Source organism: Lactuca serriola, chromosome 3, assembly GCF_051521515.1.
Source record: "Lactuca serriola cultivar US96UC23 chromosome 3, Lser_US96UC23_V15, whole genome shotgun sequence".
Lineage (NCBI taxonomy): Eukaryota > Viridiplantae > Streptophyta > Magnoliopsida > Asterales > Asteraceae > Lactuca > Lactuca serriola.
The window spans coordinates 80,459,261-80,479,932 of NC_136410.1; the positions used below are offsets into that span (position 1 = coordinate 80,459,261).

A 20,672-nucleotide genomic window follows, 5' to 3' on the forward strand; every position below is an offset into this window, starting at 1 on the left:
AACTTATACTAACTATGCACCTATAGGCAGTATACCTAGTCAGATTATAGTATAGCTTGGGTAAGTCGGGTGTCGATCATAGGAAACAGTATTTAATTAATAAAATAATTACTAAAAGCTAAACTAAGAAAACCAACTAAAATGGGGGGTTTTATCCGATTTTACAAGTTTAGAAAAACTTAAATTAAAATAACAAACTAATTACTAAAGTTAACAACTAGAAAGACAATTTAAAACCAAGAATAAAATATACTATCGTTTAGCTTCGAATCCCTCCTTTTTCCTATGGTTGATTTCAGGTCAATGGATTAATTCCATTAGTTACCAAATAAAAGTTACTAGTCATCATGGTCAGACTAACTAGCATAAGTCAATTTAATAACTTTAACCCAAATGAGCATGCAAGTTAAGGATACTAAATTGATTTTAAAGGTAATTTGGACTCTGAATGATAGAATCTACAGACTACTATTCTATGGTCAATTCTAGTAATCAAGCAAATATTATGATCAAATACTGCTTTCTAACACATTTAAGCAACTAACTCATCACCTACACTAGGATATGGTCAATCTCTAGCTCTAGCAATATAATGGTCATAAACAACTAGGTAAATCAATTTTCATGCAATTAACTGCAGTTTAACTACACAAAGCTTGAGACTAGGCAATAAAGATAGAAACTTTAACTAGCTAGGTTTAGATTTATCAAACAATATTTAAAGCAAAACCAACTTCATCAATCCATCAAACAAGAAATCAACACATAGTATTTAGGAGATCATCTAATCTAAACGAAAGCAAGGTTTTTTAGCCCACGATCACAGTTGGGAAACACATAAACATAAGGGAAACTAGACTAATCATGATTAAACTAGGCTAACCGAATGTGTAGATGCGAATCCTTGCTCCAAACTCTTTATCATTTGATCTCTAGTTGAATTCTGCCCTCAAAGGGGTCTTAGAAGGGTATTTTTTTGTTAATAGTCGCAACATTTAGTCCTCTCCCTCTTGGAATCAACCTAATGTACGAGATATATATAGTTACCAAAAATCTCGACACCTCGACGTGGTAAAGGCACCACGTCGTGGTCCTCAAGTGTATCCCGTATTCTCCAAGTCAGCGTCAAGAATCGCGAAGATTCCATTCACCACATCGTGGTGGTTGAAAATCCGACTTTTCTCATAACACAAAAGTCATCCGAAATTGTGTCTAGTTTTTCAGATCATTCTGAATCTCGTCAATCGGAGTTACAAGACATGAGATATGGTCAAAATACTGATGAGGGGTCAAGTTATCCAACAACATCTTTCTTGTGTCTTCTTCTTGCCTAAGCGTGCATTTTCCTACTTCCAGCTTCCATGTTGCTTCCGAGCATGTCTTTTATGCTACATAGTAGATATTAAACATAATAAGTACCTTTTGTTCTATAATAATCATAGTTATAGCTAAAAGTATTAAGATACGATGTAAAATATATGTGTAGATATACACATATCAATACTAAGATACTCACCACCTCTGTCAGATCTGAGCATCTTTATCTTCATGCCTAATTGATTCTCAACCTCGTGCTTAAAATCTTTGAACTTTTCAATGATTTTCGATTTATGTTTGATTAAGTAGATATAACCACATCTACTGTAATCATTTGTAAATGTCACGTAGTATCGATTAACATATCTTTGTAGTGGATCTAAATTGGCCACACACGCGTATGGATTACGTCCAACAATCCTTCACCTCTTTCACATGTTACTGTGAAATGTGATTTTGTTATCTTGCCCAATAGACAAGATTTACATTCATCATTTGTCTTAAGATAAAATGATTCCAACACTCAATCCTTTTGGAGTTTGGTGATGTATGTTATCGTTTATGAGCCCAATATGACAATGCCACAAACACCATTTGTCCACACCATTAGACGAATCAATATAAAACACACTATTGCCTAGGTTATCAACATAAGTCACAGTTTCATACACACCATTACAAAGTAAAGCTTCAAATATGAAACACCATTATGATAAGCAAAAATAGAACCAACTTCATTATCAAATGAATATTTAAAACCTCGTCTAAATAGTGCATGAAATGAAATAATGTTTAGCATCTTATCTAACGAATAACAACAATTAATCAAATTAACCCTAACGTCATTACTAAGCACAAGCCTATATGTTCCAATCTTGGTAACAAGTGAAGATCACCTATTCCCCATGATTAGATTGAGCTTCCCATGATCCATCTCCTCACTTTCGCTTAACCCCTACAAATCAGAACAAATGTGGAAACCACATCCTCTATCAAGGACCCAAGAATGAGAAAGTTGTGTGTTTTTAACTTGAATAGTGTATATACTTGAAGAGGAGGCCTTGATATTGCTATCCTTCAAGTCCTGCAAGTACTTAGGGCAACTTATTCTCCGATGACTCTTTTCGCCATGATGGAGGCAAGTGGCTTTGGATCACTGACCGCAAGGACATCAAGGTTGGGATTCGAGTTTGACCCACTGCTAGACCCTCCAGCATGGGCCTTCCATTTCCTGCCGAATTGGTAATGAGCCTTACTCTTTTTAAATTTTCTATATCCAATGGTCAATACATGATCATTTGTTGCAGTAGAGGCATGATTTTTCTTCATCCCTAATTCGGCAGTTTGCAACAAATTATGGAGCTCAGTCAATGTCGTCTCCGTATTGTTCAAATGATAAGTCGGAACGAACTGATCCTAACTAGGAGATAATGATTTAAGGACCATGTAAGTGGCCAACTCATCATCAAACAACATATTGAGCCTATGAAGTTGCTCCACGTACATTTGCATCCTTTGTATGTGAGGGAAAACCGATTCTCATTCCTTAAGCTTGGACGCCATGAAAGCTTTGACCACTTCAAAACACTCTTTTCTCGCCTTCTTATGGAACTTTTCCAGCAAGATTGAGAGCCATCTCGTATCACTATTATTCTTCATAGAGCTTGGCCTGTTCAGGTGTCATAGTGGCCACCATGATGCAAGCAACCTTTATGGCATCATCAGAGTGTTTGTTGTATGAGGCAATTTCCTCAAGAGTAGCAGTGGAATGATAGATTTCCACAAGAGGCTTTTTTGAGGATATATTCTTTGCCCTCGTATCGAAGAGTCATCTGCAAGTTCATCATCCAGTTCATGTAGTTGGGACCGGTGAGCTTCTCTTTCGATAAAATTGAGAGTTGAGAGAAGTTTGAGTTGGAGGAGCCGACTTGAGTAGCAGCGAGTTCACCGTTTCCAGAAATCTATATAAAGAGATGTAGTTTTTAGTTAGTGATATAAATCCTTAATATTTTAACTCGAAATAAATATTCAAGTGTAGGATCCAAAATACAATTCACAATAAAGAAGAGAGATTTCATAATCTAATTGCGAATTTATAAAGGTAAGAAATACAAATTTACCAATTTCAATCTAGCATGAAACTCCTAAATCGTTTGAGATTCACTGAATCTTATCAATGACGTATTTAATCTCAATGACTGGGATGTCGATTATCACAAATAAGATATGAATAACCATGCAAACCTACTTGATAACCTCAATGTCATTTATCATCTCAAATTAATGTACCGGTAAACCACACACGCTTCATTAACAATGATAAATTTTGATTTGTCCATCACTCAACTTTTTAGTCCCAAATCAGTGTGACAGTTAATCACGCACACTCCACTAACGACATATAAAGAGCGATGTGCGTTTTCATGGACTAGCATACCCTTCACATTTTTGTCCTAAAGTAACTAGAGTTTGGGATTTATTCAAAAGGTAATAGTACCTTAATAACATCATACTTTTAATAGGTTATGTCCTATCAAATCCGTTCGGCTAATGACCTTCCACCATACAAGGTAGCGGTGGATGAGAGTGGACACCCAATAGCGGTCATTTTATAGGTCGCTTCCTTATACCCCTTATAGTATGGCTTCATGAATGAGACGTACTAACGAATTGACTGACTTGTCTTATACATATAATATATTAATCTTTTAATCATATATACATAGTATAAGGTGTATTTTAAAACTCTTCAAAATACTAGGGTTAAAAATCAATATTTCAAATTAAACTATTAATAATAATTAATTTTAAACTAAATAATGATGTAGTCTTTTATCTTAGTTAAACAGTTAATTAAACAACATATCATTTACCAATTAAATAATTTAAACACATGAATTAAATAACTATTTACCAATTAAACAATTAATTAAATAATTCAAATCTAATCCTAATCCCTTATCCTTCTAATTTTCAAAAAAGGGTAGGGTTTATCAGATATTAATTATTCAAATTTTATATCATATTAAAATAATAATTAAGGAAACTAGAAACCATAGAGATAAGCATCTATTTTCGAAAATAAGGGGGGAGGGGGGGTGGCTAGGATTTTAAAAAACTCTAGCCAAGTCGAAATTTAAGCCTTTAGGGTTTAATTTCCATAAACAATAATTTTGATCAATTCATTTTAGAGCACAATTAAATGGGAAATCAAGGCTCTGATACCACTAACGGGTTTTATAGGTTAAAAAATAACATGTGGCATAAAAACACTTAAACCCTTAAGTTCACATGCAACCTATAAATGATTTATGTTTTCTTTATTGATAACAACTAACTATGAATATCAAGAAACCCTAGGAGAGAGGCTATGGAATCAAAATTCATATCAGATTAGGGTTATATAAATTTTGATTATTATTGTAAATAATCAAAGTAAAATCCTTCTTCAAGACCTTGAAAGATCTAGCGCCAAAGATATGGTACCTCTAATGACTTGTACCCAAAACCCTAATATCTATAAGACTTGAGGAGAGAGGCAGCTTGAGCAAAATTTGGCTCTTGTGAGTGTGTATGTGGTAGAAAAAAATAGGATCCCAAGGGGTCTTATTTATAGGTTGTAGGATAACCCTGGAAACCCTAATCTTGAATTAAATAATGATATTTCAAATTCAAGATAATTATCTAGTATCCTTATCATTAGGAAGTTTCCAAAAATCTTATCAAGGGATCCTCTAAAACCGTCTTTATGGGGAACGTTCTGGAAGCCTTCATTTGTTCAACTTTTGAACAATAAGTCAATAACAACCCAAGTCCCTGCACTTCTAATTAATTCAATTAATCCCGAAATTAATTCCACTTAATTATTATAATTTTCAATTAATATATTAATCATATAATATATTCATAAATCATTTATTTCAATTTATAATTAATTGATTAATCATATAATAAATTAACATATCATCCTTTTCCTCCAAAAGTCATTCTATCAAAATACTAGTTTTGAGGGCAAACCAAAAATGATTTTGCTTTTAATTCAAGAATATACCAATATAGTTACTTGCTTAGACACCTTAATCCAACATAGTTATCGTCTAGTGGAGTGCCTAGGGGCTGTATGTAGTCATGTAGGATAACCTGAAAACTCTTGATCTAGGCTTTCTTGCATGTTCCTTGTTTGGTTGTGGATTTAGAGTATGATCATTTGTTCGAGTGGCTATCCCACATATTGTTATTTATGGTTATGTATTCCATGGAGGTTAGCTGGTAGCAGAGATATGTGTTGTGAGGGGTTTAGTAGGCGGTAGTGAACTGTATAATCGATAATTGTCTGTATTATGTGCATACTTGATCCTTGCTTGTTTATATATCAACATATGGTGGTGGGTTAGGTTGAGGCGGTCCTGCTGTGTGCTGAAGGCAAAGATACCTGGTGCGACCCGACTGTAAGTCGTAGGCACAGAGGCTCGGAAAGAGTGGTTGGGTTGAGGCGGCAGGCCAACACACCCGGGGTATTCCAGTCGGAAGACTATGAGCCAGGGTTAGTCCAGTCCGATGACCGAGGACCCGTTATGCATGTTTGTATATATTTTATTGTGTGCAGTATTTTGGGGAAACTCATTAAGTTTTGTACTTTCCCAAATTTCATTGTTTTCATGTATCATCGGTTATTGTGTGAATGTACACCTCCAACATCAATAATGAAGATTCCGCGTTATCATATTACTTTGATTTTTAATAACTGTAACATGGAACAAATGGTTTTCTTAACACGTGTTTTATAATGTGGAGTTTAACCTTAATAAAAATAAAATTTTTTTGTTGTGAACATGAGATGTTACATTTTGATACTCTTGCCTGAGATTCAATTAAAAGATTAGATAACAATGCTTTCAAAAACATGACTTTTCTGCATATACGTCTTGAACATCTCACTGTTCCTCTAATAATACGAGACAACCCAGATCGCGATTATGATAATAACTTCGAGCTTTCTTCTTTTTGACGGTGTGGAAGGAATGACATCCACCCATTCAAATATCTATGTAACATTTACAAACAAAGGAAAAGGGAGATCAAGCCATTTAAGCATTTTGTTCCAAATTTCTTTACCACATCACAACCAACAAACACGTGACAACAGACTTAATCTTCAATTTGAGTAAAGCATAAAAGATATAACACATAGATCAAGTCACAACTGATTTGTAAACAAACCATTTATTTATTTATTCAACCTTTTAACCACTAAATAATAAAAAATATTATTTTAGTATTTATTTGAATTGGTAAAATAATAAAATTATACATTATACACATATTTATTTGTTTCATTGTAACACCCTTTAATATGTTACCCTATATGTTTACATACCATCCATCAACGTTACAATTAATTATTTGCTTTTTACACATCATTTGTAACAACCGGACAAACACAAAAAACAAAACCTTGTGAGTTTCACGGTATTACTATTGGTTGCTTCAAAAGCTTTAATCTACTATTGCTTCAATAGTTTTTTGCACATTGGCTAACTAGGATGTTGCTTAATCATATTAGGCAACTAATAACATTTGAAAAACATTCTCATTTTACTAACTTTTAGGTAATTCTTAATATCCACTTAAAATATTTAGACAAAAATGCAAAAATGGTCCCTGTGGTTTGTCATTTTTTGTGGATATGGTCCAAACCTTTTAAAAATTGGATTTCTGGTCCTTATTGAGAGGTTTGTTTGTGGAACAAGCCCTTGGGGTTAACAGCCGTTTGTTTGTGGCTGTTAAACCCCTCACGTGCATTGCACATGAGGGCATAAATGTCATTTTACTTGAGGGACCATTTTTACAATTCCAGAAATAACATATAAAGACTTCTCCAACGTTCAAGTTCTTCCCCAAACGTTGTTCTGCAACTTTGAAGTTGTTCTTCCTTCTCTCTTCCTTCTCTCATCTCTCTTTGTTAACAGTCGGGGTGTCAGTTAATCACACGATGATTCTCTGTTTTTGTGGTAAGTTTGCTGTTGTTAAATGCTCATGGACACTAAAGAACCCAGGCAGACGTTTCTATGCTTGCCCTCAAAAGGTAAAGAAATTCGTTTGCACCCATTTTGATTTGTAATCAAATAACATTTGTTATTTTCCCCTTTTTGAAGGATTCTGCTTGTCGCTTCATCGGATGGGTTGATCCCCCCATGTGTGAAAGGTCTAAAGTCATTATTCCTGGACTATTGAGAAATATTAACCGAATGCAAGCTTGGTGCACAACTCTGAAGATCATGTTGCTGGCTAGTTGGGTGTTTTTTGTGATTTTGTTCATAAGGTCTGTTTAGGTTTAGGTAATAGGTCAATGGGGTGGGTTTTTATTTGTTGAAGATCGATAAAAGTGTGGTTTTTTGGTGAATTAATGGTTTTTGGTACTTTGACCTAGGTTCTTTGTAGTTTTTTGTAAGGTCAAAGTAAGTTGTGTATGTAGTAAATGACTTCCTGATATAAATATGAATTTTATGGAATTGCTTATGTTGTTTGTAAGGTTCTTTGTAGTTTTTGTAAGGTGAAAGAAAGGTTAATGTGAATAATTGACTATAATGGTTATAATAAACAACAATAACAAAAAACCATAATAACCAAGGCTGCAATTACATAATAGACTACAAGCATATAGTGCAATTACATTATCCCAAAATATGCAACCATATATATATGTTCTGATACTTATCATACTAATGAAAACCAAAATAACCATAAGTCATAAGTTGTTCAACATCAAAACACTTCCAAAAGTAGCAAATAACATCTGCCAAAACAAACACAACCTTGATCTTCAACTTCCACCTAACTTCCACCTCCTTGACCTTTGCATGTCCTTGAGTTGTGACCTTTTTTTTTGCATTTTGCACATGTTACACTGACATATTTCCTTGTTAATTTTTGAACTCCATCAGGACCCACTTTACAGCCTTCTTCCCGACTTACACCATGAGTACCAGTCTGACTTTGACTCCCTCTTTGACTCTGACTCAATTTTTCATCCTCACTTTTCTTCCTTTTCTTTGTAGGCCTACCTGGTTGCTTGTGATGTATTAGAGGGACAAGTGTGGTGGGACACAAACTTTTAGGCCACATTATTCTTCCTTTTATGGGCTCTACCTTATAGGAATATGCATTCTTCCATGTATCCAACCAGTATACCTTATTGACCCACCTGTAAATGTCACCAACATCCTCTGAGTTCTTGGTCATTTCATAAAGGGTTGTAATGGCATGTTTACATGGGATGCCTATTAGCTCCCACTTTCTGCAAGTACATGTGTTGTTCCTAACATCTACAACATGTTGGTCTTGCCATGCCCCAGTGACTTGGTATTTCTCACCCCCATTCCACCTAGCAATGTAATGTGATGCATGAGACTTGTTTACATCCAATATGGTTGTTGCAGTGGGTGTTAAAGGCCCTTTTGCCTTGTCCATCACCTTCATAACATTACATATTCTCTTCATCAGGTATTGTCTAATATACTCCAAACAACCTATGATAGGCTTATCTCTTCCCTCTATTATCTTGCTGTTAAATACCTCACAAAGGTTGTTTAACAGTATATCAGAGATTGCTCTGCCTGTTAAAAAAATTAACATATTATTTTAAGTACAAGTACACATTTAACATATAGTAATTTATGGTAATTTATGTACCTGTAAAATGGCTTCTTGCCCAGTGTTTTGGAGGAATCTTTCTAAGCCATTCACATGCCTCCTTGTCATAGTTGCTAAATTCTTTCATGCAATGTTCAAATTCAGGTACAGTGGTTGCAGTTGCACATCTCCATAAATGATCCTTGTACTCTTTCAATTTCCATTTCACTCTCATGTTCTGATGTATGTGCCTGAGACAATACCTGTGCTCAGCACATGGGAATAGTTGGGCTATTGCTGGTATTAAACCCTAGAACAATAACAATAATTAAGTATTTAGTTTATATAATAATAAGTAATTAATAATACAAGTTAGAAAGAGATACCTTTTGTCGATCTGTGATAAAAGTAAAGTTAGAGTTTGAACCAAGATCCAAGTCTTCTCCTAAACACTGCAAGAACCATACCCAACTACTTTTGTTCTCTGTCTCAACAATGGCATAAGCAAGGGGGTAAATACCATTGTTAGAGTCCAACCCAACTGCTGTTAGAACCTGCCCAGGAATGGTCCTTTCATATGCGCACCATCGAAACCCAAAAGATCCCTGAGGCCAGCCTTAAAACCTTTTTTCAGGGGACCTAAGCAAATGTAGATTCTTTTAAACCTCCTCGTTGGGTTTGATGGGTTTTGTTCACTGTAAACATCAATCTTGACAGTTGTGTCAAGATTGGTTGCTTGCAATTCAAGGACATAGTCCCTCAAGATCTCATATTGTTTCGTATAGTCACCCTCCACGATCTTAGTTGCAATAGCCTTGGACCTGAATACTTTGTCAATAGAAACACCAACCTCGAAGTCCTTTTGAAGTTGTTCCTGCAAAGCTCGAAGAGGAATCCCTGGATTCGTGTCAATTTGGTCCATGATTCGCTTGGATATAAAAGTAGCAGTGCAAGCTCTAATCTTCCTACTTTGAAGGCAAGTATGGTTGTCATTTAATGTCCTTACAAACCAGGGAGATTCTGTGTTTGACCTAGAAGCATGAAGGAACCAACTACAGTTTACTTTTTCTGAATTTACCTCTTTGCCCTTGCTTTTATTTTTGGTATTAAGGCCCACCACCCCACTTGCATTGATGACAGGGACTACACCTCTACACAATGCCCGAAGTCTAAGCTTGTCGTTCCTTTTATAATATAAATTCCTCCTAGTTTCTAGTGCGTGCATGTCAATTTTTTCTTTCAATTCTTTCTTTGATTTAAACTTTTGCCCAACATAAAAACTGGCCTTATGGATATTGCCAAGACTGCATCTTTTCTCCTTAGCCAGATTTTTAAGAACACATCTTCTTTTCCTTTCATCTTCTGACCCTTCATCTAAAGAATCCCATCTATCATTGTCAATGACTTCTATGTCCTCATGTTCATCATTTGTCCCAACCCCGTTATGAAACCCATCCATTTGAACACAACCATAATCCTTATCAAGATTGAGGTTAAAGTCAGTCATATCCACCTCCACTTCTGATACATTGTTTTCATCATCAACAAGTTCATCATATTGTTCTTCTGATTGTTGCCCAAGATCATCACTGTCAGCAGACTTTTCATGTTCAGACTGATGGTCTTCAACATTCTCATCTTCTGGTGGTTGATAATGTTCTCCATCAAAAGGATCAAAGTGATCATGAGAAAAGTTCTCATAATGAAAGTCATCATAATCAAAGTTATCATGGTCACCACCTTGATCTTGTACCACATCATCCATGTTAGCATGCTCAACCTCTTGATCTTGAACCACATCATCCATGTTAGCATGCTCACCAGCTTGATCTTGTACCATATCATCTAATTTAGGATTCTCACTACCTTGATCTTGTACAACATCATCCAATTTAGCATGATCACCACCTTGATCTTCTACTACATCATCCAATTCAACTAAACAAAGTTTTTTGGCACAAGAACTTTGACCAACTATTGAGTTCACCCTTCCATTTCTTCTATACTGTGGTGAAACTTCTGTAGGGACTTTGTCAAAGAGTATCAAGGACATATACCCTGCCAACTGTGTTTGATCATCAGCTTCATCTATCATTGGGGTTTTATGCTTTGCTGGTATTTGAGGTACATTTGCTTCTTTTGGAAGATCACCATCACAGAGCTCCTTAATAATAACTTTTTGCTTTCCTTTTGGAGACATAAAATAGGTCAACAAATTAGTTTGTCCATGTTCTGTATACACTTCAATGACCTTGTTATCTCCAATATACTGAGCCAAATTCAAGACATCATCATCATTCCCTAAAGCTCTGAGGCCAAAATCCAAGTCTTCATGAGGAATCCTAAAATGGTAATATATTACTGGGGGTACAGAGTAACCTAGCTCAACCATCATTGCGTCTAGTTCATGAACTGAGAACTCATCAATGTCTACTAAATCAATATATCTCACTTCACCTTTAACATATTTCGTGTTTGGAAGCTTCGTAAAATTTCCACCATGGTGTAGCTTTATGCTGAACATTGTTGGTACACGCTCTACAAGATACAAAAAACATTAAGTAACAAATTATCAGATGTTTGCATTTTTGGCTCTATTCTTCAGATCATCAAGAAACCTAACAAAATTTCGTAAACAGAGGATAACTGAAACTAACCATATTCATTTGTGATGTCATACGTCTCGCCTTTTGGCCTAATCGCCCACATTACGAACACCATTTACAGTTGAAAAGCAAAAACAAGTAAACACCTTGGACCAAATCTTGATTAGGGTTTTTGCGTTAAAAACGAATGACGAATTAGATGGAAGTGGAAGAGATAACTAAATATTTTGTGATTTTGTGTGTAATATGGCGCTAAGACGGTAACAAGCGGGTTTATTTCTGGAATTGTAAAAATGGTCCCTCAAGTAAAATGACATTTATGCCCTCATGTGCAATGCACGTGAGGGGTTTAACACCCACAAACAAACGGCTGTTAACCCCAAGGGCTTGTTCCACAAACAAACCTCTCAATAAAGACCAGAAATCCAATTTTTAAAAGGTTTGGACCATATCCATAAAAAATGACAAACCACAGGGACCATTTTTGTATTTTTGTCAAATATTTACAATCTTAGTCTTAATTTAGAAAATACAATTAACCAAAATAATTTTTACATAGAATTTTATCGCATTAAAAAACTAAAAGTTAACATGAATACCACAATTACATCTACTAAAAAGATGAATTATTTGTACATAAATGTTTGATTTTTTTTTTTCCAAAGTACATGAACATCAAATTATAAAATAAGTGTTCAAAATTATTTATCCTTGATGCCTTTTATGTGAAAAACATTGTCCAAAATTCGAACCTTAATAAAAAATCAAATTCCAAAATGTTATTTTTGTTAAGAAAATGTAGTTTGATGATACTAAATTAATCCAAACATATATATAGTTTAAAAAACAGCCTAATTCAAGATCAAATAATTATTTTTACAAACACCTAAAAAAGTTGATCATAAAAAAAAAATAAGTTACCATTTCTATGATCATATTTTATGAATATCCCTAAAAATGAATTTAAAACACTTCTAGACACATTCAAAGAGATGTTGATGGGCCAAAGATGGAGGAGGACTACAAAAGTTACAAAATAAATAAATATATTTATTAAATATTTGTATTATTTTCTATTATTCTATGTATTAAATTGTAAGAGGACCACAACTGAAAAATGAGTAAAAATACAATAAAATAATACGATTCCGTATTTTACAGAGAGCGGGTGAGAATACCGATGAGATTGCTGGCCACAGGCACCGCCAACGTGATCCCCATTTCTTAAATGCTTTCTTTTGCAGGCGGGCCTCCCAGTTCTTGTCTCCCACCACCATCTCTCTCTCTCTCTCCTCAAACCCTAATTCTTCATTCAATTTTTAAATCAATTTCTTGCTTTTCCGTTTCAACCTTTCTCCCCTATATATCACACCCACCTCAACCCTTCTCTCCTTTCTTCTTCGTCTTCCACTGCTTTTCTTCCGTCCTTTTTTGCCTTTTTCTAATTACCCAGGCCACAGGAGCCTCTGTTTCAACGTTCCAGTTCTAAAAGGTGAGAGGGGTTTACTTAGATTTCTTACAGTTTCTTCGTTCTCTGTTCAAAAGTGTTTCGGATTTGGGGTTTTGTTTGGTTGATCTATGGGGCTGTTGTGGATTTCAAGTTTTTTGACTGGTTTTTTCGGAACTGAAGGATACTACTGATTATAGTGCGATTTTTTTTTGGAATTGTTTTGGAGTGGACAACTTGGTTTTTACGATTGATTATATCAGAAGATTTGTTTTTTTATTGACGTATGATGAATTTAATTTAGCGAAAAAGTCAAATTTTGACATCTTCGTTTTAGTTCATCCTTTTTTCGAAGTTTTGTTTGTTCTTAATTTGTTTAGGTAATTTCGTTTTTAACTAAAACTAATTATTTGTTCCATACGAATTATCAAGAACAAATAATTGATTTTTACGTCAGATCTGCATCTGTTTTTTAAACTTTTATATTTTGCTTCGTAACTGAACGATATCTAATTTCTAGATGACGTTTAACGTCTTCCAGATTTAAATTTGCAAAATCTGATGGACAAACGTTGTGATTTCGATATCAGATCTGGTTAAATTAGCAAATTTAGATCTCAATTTGTTCCAAAAAAATTTCCTACTCTTAGATCTAAAGTTTCTCTCTATGATTTCGCGTATACGTGCTTTGATTCTAACGATCTATCTTTAAAACACAGGATTTATTCCATCAGAAGAAAGAAAAAATGAATCACTGTGGAATCCATCAGAACACCACCTTTGCATCTTCCCGCGAAGAAATGAGAAGCTCCGTTTCACTTTCCGTGACCTTCGGCAACGGCGAGCCGATGGTTTGTCCAAAGCCACGACGCCTCGGTCTCTTCACCACCACCAACGACTCCGTCAGGCCTCTGAGATGGCAGATGTGGTAAGCCCGCCTTCCAAATCTCTACAATTTTCAATAAATATCGGATCTTTAAACTCAGTAACTCATCCCGATCTTCTATTTTATGTTCAGTTATCAATCGGAAGGCTACGAATCGAAAGCCGGACCTGAACTGTTGGATATCATCTTCGCAAAAGGTGGTGGTTACGGCGGATCATCGGAGCAAACATGTACACAGATAGCCTCGTCGCCCCCTTTTTTCAGTGGGTCACCGCCGAGTAGAGTTTCTAACCCACTAATTCAAGACGCCCTGTTCGGAGACGACAAGGTCTCTCCGGTGTCACCCCGTTCAATGATCCCCAATCCTTCATCTTCCGGTATGTCATCATCTTCTCCATCTTCTTCCGCAAGAAAAGGTGGGTGCCTTCGCGCCAATTTTGGTAACAAACCGGCGGTCAGGATTGAGGGGTTTGATTGCCTCGACAGGGACAACCGCCGCAATTGCAGCATCCCTGCCCTCGCCTGAAAAATCAAACCCTTGAAGTTCCGAATCCAAATCCATACAAAGTACATAAAAAATCAGATAAGTTCAGCAACCAGTTTAAAATTCTAGCAATTTTGAAGAGATATGAGAGAGATACATGAAGCAGATTTGGTTACTTTTAGTGTAAATAGGAAGAAGGTCTGTAATCTGTATGTAATTAATTAGAAGTTAATCGTTAAAAATAATTGGGGAAATTGGAGAATGGAGAGTGAGGGAGTTTGTGATGATGGTGTTTTTGTTTGGTTAAATTTACGGTTTTACCCCTTTGGTGATGACTTGTAAGTATAGAAGAAGATCAAGAGAGGGGTAATTACCAAAAGTTGAAGAATTCTTTTTGGTGTTTTTTATTATGTAAGAATTAAGAGGAGTGAGTCAGAGAGAGAGAGAGAGAGAGAGAGAGAGAGAGGATATTGCGACTTTATGAAGAGAAGAAATTTGTATAAAATTGTAAGGTCGCATATCGAGGTCGATCTTTTTATTTGTAGCATTTTGATATTGTAAATATGAATATGTGATCTTTTTTATAAAGGTTATATTTCTCGTTTTGTTTTCTTGTTTATTATTATTATTTTTTGGTAGAGAAATTAAATATCCTCATAATGTTTGGAGTGGTTGTATTTTTTTAAAAAAAGGTGACCGAATTTGGCATGCCAGCCAAAATATGGTGGTTGGATTTTAACTTTTAATATGATGAGATTTAGGTATTATTATGCGTATCGTGTATACTTGATATTGGATGCCTTTTATATTGTTTCAAAGGGCAGGAAGCCGTTTCAGAAAATATTTTCTAAATAGTTGATATTTGTTCTTAGATTTTTTCTGATTTTGTTTGATATGTATTTTATAAAAAAAATTAAAAGCTAATAAGCATGTTAAATAATTGTAAAAGGAATTTAATTCTTTATCAATGATTAAAATTAATTAATTTTGTACACATAATACTAAATTGCATTTCAAATATAATAAAAAAATATAAAATAAAATCCTATTGAAAATTTGGTACTTAGTAAAACTCAAATATCTAGAAAATTATAGCCAATCTCTCTCAAAAACAAAGAAGCAAATGTTTTATATTTCTCTCAAAATAAACAAAAGGAAATTGAAAAAAGCTTGTTCATTGCTATAAGTATTTTTGATGTAAAGACAATATTATCAATATTTTTCAAAAAGACCTCACGCTAAAAGTTTTCTATAAGTGTCTAACAATTGATTGTGAAATGTGAAATGGTTTTTAAGAAAACCAAGGTTACAATGATTAGTAATTAAAGATTATAAAAATAGTGAAAACTTGGTTCAAAATTAACATTTTTTTTTTTTGCTTTTGGATATAAAGGATAATATGAAAAATTACAAAAAGGAATTTGTATACTAGTTAATGTTGTCTTTATGAACTGATTTTGATATTTAATGTTGTCTTTATGATAATATGATAGAATAGACTTATGGTTTAAGATAAAAATAGTAAAAGAAATTAAATATCTTCTTACATTTTCTTTCTATCCATGTGTAAAATAGTGACAAGTGTCATGTTTAGATAAGATTATCATTAATTTAATACATTTGTCATCATTTCAAATTTCAAAGAAAAAGTGTTTAATTTCTCTAATAAATATGGTATTTTGTTGAATCATATTATAGAATTTATGATGGTAGGCGTGTTGAAGTCAAAGCAGTGGGTTTCTTTACAGCTAAGATGTTGGGTCATTTGATACCCATCAATCCATCATGGCCATACATCAAAAAGCAAAATAGATTTGGGACTTGATTGCGTGAAAAGCGGCACCGATTCTCAATTGTTGAAAAAAAGCAAATGGTTCCTCTTCAAGTTGATCAATTTGGTAAAAGTGAAAGATTAACTTCTATCTTAAATAGAGTGGCTTCATGACCATGATATTATTTTGTTCTCCTTTCAAATAAATACTACTAATAAAAAGTTTGGATGTTTGTTCTCTTTGATATTCATTATGTTTAATGGTTTGTTTAGAAGTGTATGGTAAAAGTTCGTGGCTTTTGATACCCTTTTCAAGAGAAATGATAAGTTTATTTTAAGAGTAATGGGGGCATTTCTTTTTCTTAAACATCTCTTGTTGGTTACTTATTTTTGATTCGATGAGGTGTCACATGATATATTCCATTGAATTTCCACAAAAGGGTAATAAATGCAATATATACAAAGCAATATAGGCCACGGGGAGAGAAACAATTGAGTAGAACACAAATGTAGAACTAGACTTTGATATCATGTTGAGAGGTTAAATATATCCATAAATGGATAATGAACACAATATATACAAAGCAATACAAGCCATGGGCCGATAAATACTATGGGCTATATATACACTATTAGACTAGACTAATATTCACAAGTAATACAATTAAGATGTTTTTAGCTTTTAGTTTCAAATGGTTTGTTTTATTTTGTATGTTAAGGGATTTAGAGGTTTTATTAATGTGTAACTCAACAAATGATTTCGTTACCCATCTATTGTCGGTCATGTAAAAGATTCATTACCCTACCTTCCCGACCTTTATTTGTCACTACTCCATTTTTATGATGAATGTTGCTTCTTTTTCTTGCATTGGAAGCCAAATTTTGTTATCTTTATTTATTATATGAATCAATGAAGGTAAAAGTGGCTCAAAACTATAACTCTAGGGACCACAAGTTTACATAAGGAAAAACAAAATTGCCTTTATCCTATTACGCGGTTAGATTATGTTTTAGAAACCGAATGATCAAGTGCTAAATGATTCAATGTTAAATGTTTTAAAGACCCGATTGATTCATTCAGTGTTGTTTAGTAAGGTTGTTGAACAAATCAGTTGAATGAGAAAATGATCATTTTAACCTTCTAATAAAAACGACATTGCCAATTTCACAGATTTAATTAAAACATCACCAATGGAGTTCTCAATAGTATTCACAAGTTATTACATCAAACCATTAACAACAATTTCATCATGAGATCACACAACTATCTTGATTCAACTGGAATTATTTAATAAATCTACTATATACTCAAATGAGCTGAAATCAAAAATTATTTAATAAATCTACTATATACTCAAATGAGCTGAAATCAAAACATATGAATGTAACCAAAGGAGAACCATATAATCAAATTTGTTTTGATGGTGCAATAACAAATCATAGCAAAGTTACATTATTCTTCCATTTGTATTGACTATAAACCTTTAAAATGACATATCTCCAACATTTAGTAAATCATATGAAATTATGAATTTTCAAGAAACAATCTATCAACATCTCTTAAAAACCCCACTTCTAGGGAAACCCCCACCAATTCAACATTTTAATCATAGCAAAACAACATATTAGCAACAACAACAAAAATGGAATTAGAGAGAATATAAATAAAATGGAAGAAAGAAAAATTTTGGAGAGAATGTGTATTTTTTGAAATGGAAAAATGTTGTATTTATAATGGGTAAAGAAGTTAAGAAAATATTTTTTGACCATTCAAACGGTTAAAAGGTGTGTGTGTGTGTGTGTGTGAGAGAGAGAGAGAGTTTATACAACTCATGAGTTCTCCTAATTGGCGGTATGACCATTGCTCTGATTTGTTTTGTTGGTAGTAGTGCGGATACTACTGTTAACGTGTTGTTGAAGCCGCTTGATTCTGTCTATCTTTATTCTTATAATATGATTTTGTTTAAAAAAAATCTATAGATTCAATGCTGAATTGGAATGTTTTTGTATAAAATATTAATATGGATGCACAAAAAAACTAGTAAAGTTCATAAAAAAATCATAAAAAACACTAACTACCTTCATTTACTTCTATTTTGTTAATTTAGAAAAGTAAAATTTTCAAAAAAAAATTATTTAAATAAATAATGATTTTTTTAATTTTATCCAAACTTTATTAAGACTGTTGTGTGTATGCAACATATTATTCCATGTTACTACACCTAAAAGGTGTCACATCATCATCCTAGTCAACATGAATGTTATAACACTCAAGGTGTAAATGAACAACACAAAATAACATGTAATAACACCCCTTAGTTTCTAGTTTATTTTTGAATTTTTTTGATGTTTTTAGTTTCGAAATTTCCAATTTCTTTTTATTTATTTATGTCATAATATTTATAATTATCATATAAATTAAATCATAAATTAAAAATTAAAAAAAAATCCTAAATTAAAAACAACATAAAAAAATTACAACTAAGGATAAAAACATTTAAAAACCTAAAATAAAAAAAAGACGAAAGAAATTACATTTTTGATGTAAATAATTAATTTTCAGTGCCATAGTAGATATGATCTGCCAACTGCCAAGTCTTCTTGAATTTGTTTGTGTTTTCGTTGATCTTGAATATCAACGACTCTATGTAAGTATTCTGCTGTCCCTGGTTGAAATTGAATGTGTCCAGCTTCCGTAGGCAAATGCTCCACAATGTGTCGCCCTTTATCTTCAATCACCATGTTATGTATTATGATACATGCATGCATAATATCTCGTAGAGTGTCCAACTCATATGGTTGTGCCACATGCTCAACTATGTGCTATTTTGCTTTCAGAACTCTGAAAGAACGTTCCATGTCCTTACGTGCTCCGTCTTGTCTTCTCTTGAATAATTTGTCTCTTGGTTCTATTGGGTGTCGAAACGCCCTCACAAATGTGGAATATGGTGGGTATATTCCATCCATGAGGTAATACCCGAACTTATATTCATGGTCATTTGCTGTGAAAGGAGCATCCGGTGTGTAACACCTCGAATTCTGGTATGTTATTTAAATAATTATTTTCAAGTTTTCAAGAGGAACTCAACGAGTCAGTAGCCAGACTCGTCGAGTAGAGTCGGGATATTGAGCACATTTAAGTTGGCGATTCGACGAGTCGATATTCTGGACTCGGCGACTCCGCCAGTCTGGATGAAACCCTAATTTCAAGGGTTTTCACCCTATTTAATCAACTTTTTGGGACCTCAGTCAGCCCATCACCCCTAGAGCATCCTTCTCGAAACCCTATCACTCTCTTAGCATTTTGTGTGTTTTGGTGTGATTCTTTGAAGATCTTGAGAGAAGAAGGAAGGTAGATCAAGAGGAGAAGAAGGAGATCCAAGATCTTTGTGGCATTTTAGAGTATAGTAAGGTATAACTCGACCCTTTTCTGTTTCTATGCTTAAATCCCCATTGGAACACCATTAAAGCTATTCTTGAACCATTTCTTGGCTTGGTAGTAGCATATAGGACACATTGAGATGAATAGCCTTCGGATCTAGCTATGTTTGAGTTCCAGAAGCCTAGATCTAATACCTTTATGGAGCCATATTGCATGAAAGCCCTAGATCTACTCTTATAGTGTGCTTTGAGCCTTAAAACCTTCATTTGGTGTTTATTTACACGTAAAGTTGGAAACTTTACGTGTTAAACAAGCCCTAAGAACCCAGATCTACGAATGGAATGAACTGGATTCAAGCAGAATCGAGTATATAGTGATTGCATGTATACGACTCGACAAGTCGTTCTTCAGACTCGACGAGTCGAGTCACGAGTCCCCTGTTTTCCCCTTTTCGAGTTATGCCGAGTGGAACCAGTGAGTGAGAGATGGACTCAGTGAGCTAGAGGTTAGACTCATTCATGGAAGGACTCGACAAGTTAATGCCCTGACTCGGCGAGTCCAAGGCAATCTTCATGCCTCAAGAACAGACTCGACGAGTTGTTCATACAACTCGGCGAGACGGATGCAGATTGACTGAGTGTTAGTATCGAAGAGGAACTCGTCGAGTCTATGCCAAACTCGACGAGTAGTAGCGAGCAGAAGCAAGAAAGTGAGAGTAAGGACTCGACGAGTTGGTGACCCAACTCGACGAGTCAGGTCAACTGAATGTTGACTTTGACCAATAGGTTGACTTGACCAGGGGTAAAATAGTCACTTTACCCTCAGTATAATTATCAGTATTTGATTGAGGGTACTTATGGAAATTGTAGCCGGGGTGAAACCGGAGCCGCAGCAGACAGATTTCCGGAGCAGTTCTTTCAGCAGCTAGGCTACGAGGTGAGTTTCCTTCCTGTAGGAACGGGTCTACGACCACAATGCCGGCCCGTTTAGTTAGCAGTAGTTCCAGACTTCGGTCTGATGTAGTAGTTTAGGGTGATTGATGTCTTTGTGATTCAAGCATAGATTTGTGATTATGTGTTCCGGACTTCGGTCTGAAGCAGTATGCAGTATATGTGTTTATGCCAGTAGTTGTGATTATGTTATGCTA

General features: G+C 34.5%; 2 protein-coding genes across 2 annotated transcripts; one reads left to right on the top strand and one right to left on the bottom strand.

The window, feature by feature from the left end:
- Positions 1–7,986: 7,986 nt before the first annotated feature.
- On the bottom strand, positions 7,987–9,252 carry LOC145094545 (uncharacterized). Its single transcript, XM_079032698.1, has 2 exons — positions 9,010–9,252; positions 7,987–8,933 (listed from the first exon to the last, which is right to left on the bottom strand). The coding sequence occupies exons 1-2, from the start codon at positions 9,182–9,184 to the stop codon at positions 8,152–8,154; spliced, it is 957 nt and encodes a 318-aa protein (XP_078888824.1). The 5' UTR covers positions 9,185–9,252; the 3' UTR covers positions 7,987–8,151.
- Positions 9,253–12,909: 3,657 nt separating this feature from the next.
- On the top strand, positions 12,910–14,919 carry LOC145092736 (uncharacterized). The gene is made up of 3 exons (XM_079030718.1): positions 12,910–13,047; positions 13,722–13,930; positions 14,021–14,919. Exons 2-3 carry the CDS (start codon positions 13,749–13,751, stop codon positions 14,412–14,414), a joined length of 576 nt encoding a protein of 191 aa, XP_078886844.1. The 5' UTR covers positions 12,910–13,047; positions 13,722–13,748; the 3' UTR covers positions 14,415–14,919.
- Positions 14,920–20,672: the final 5,753 nt, after the last annotated feature.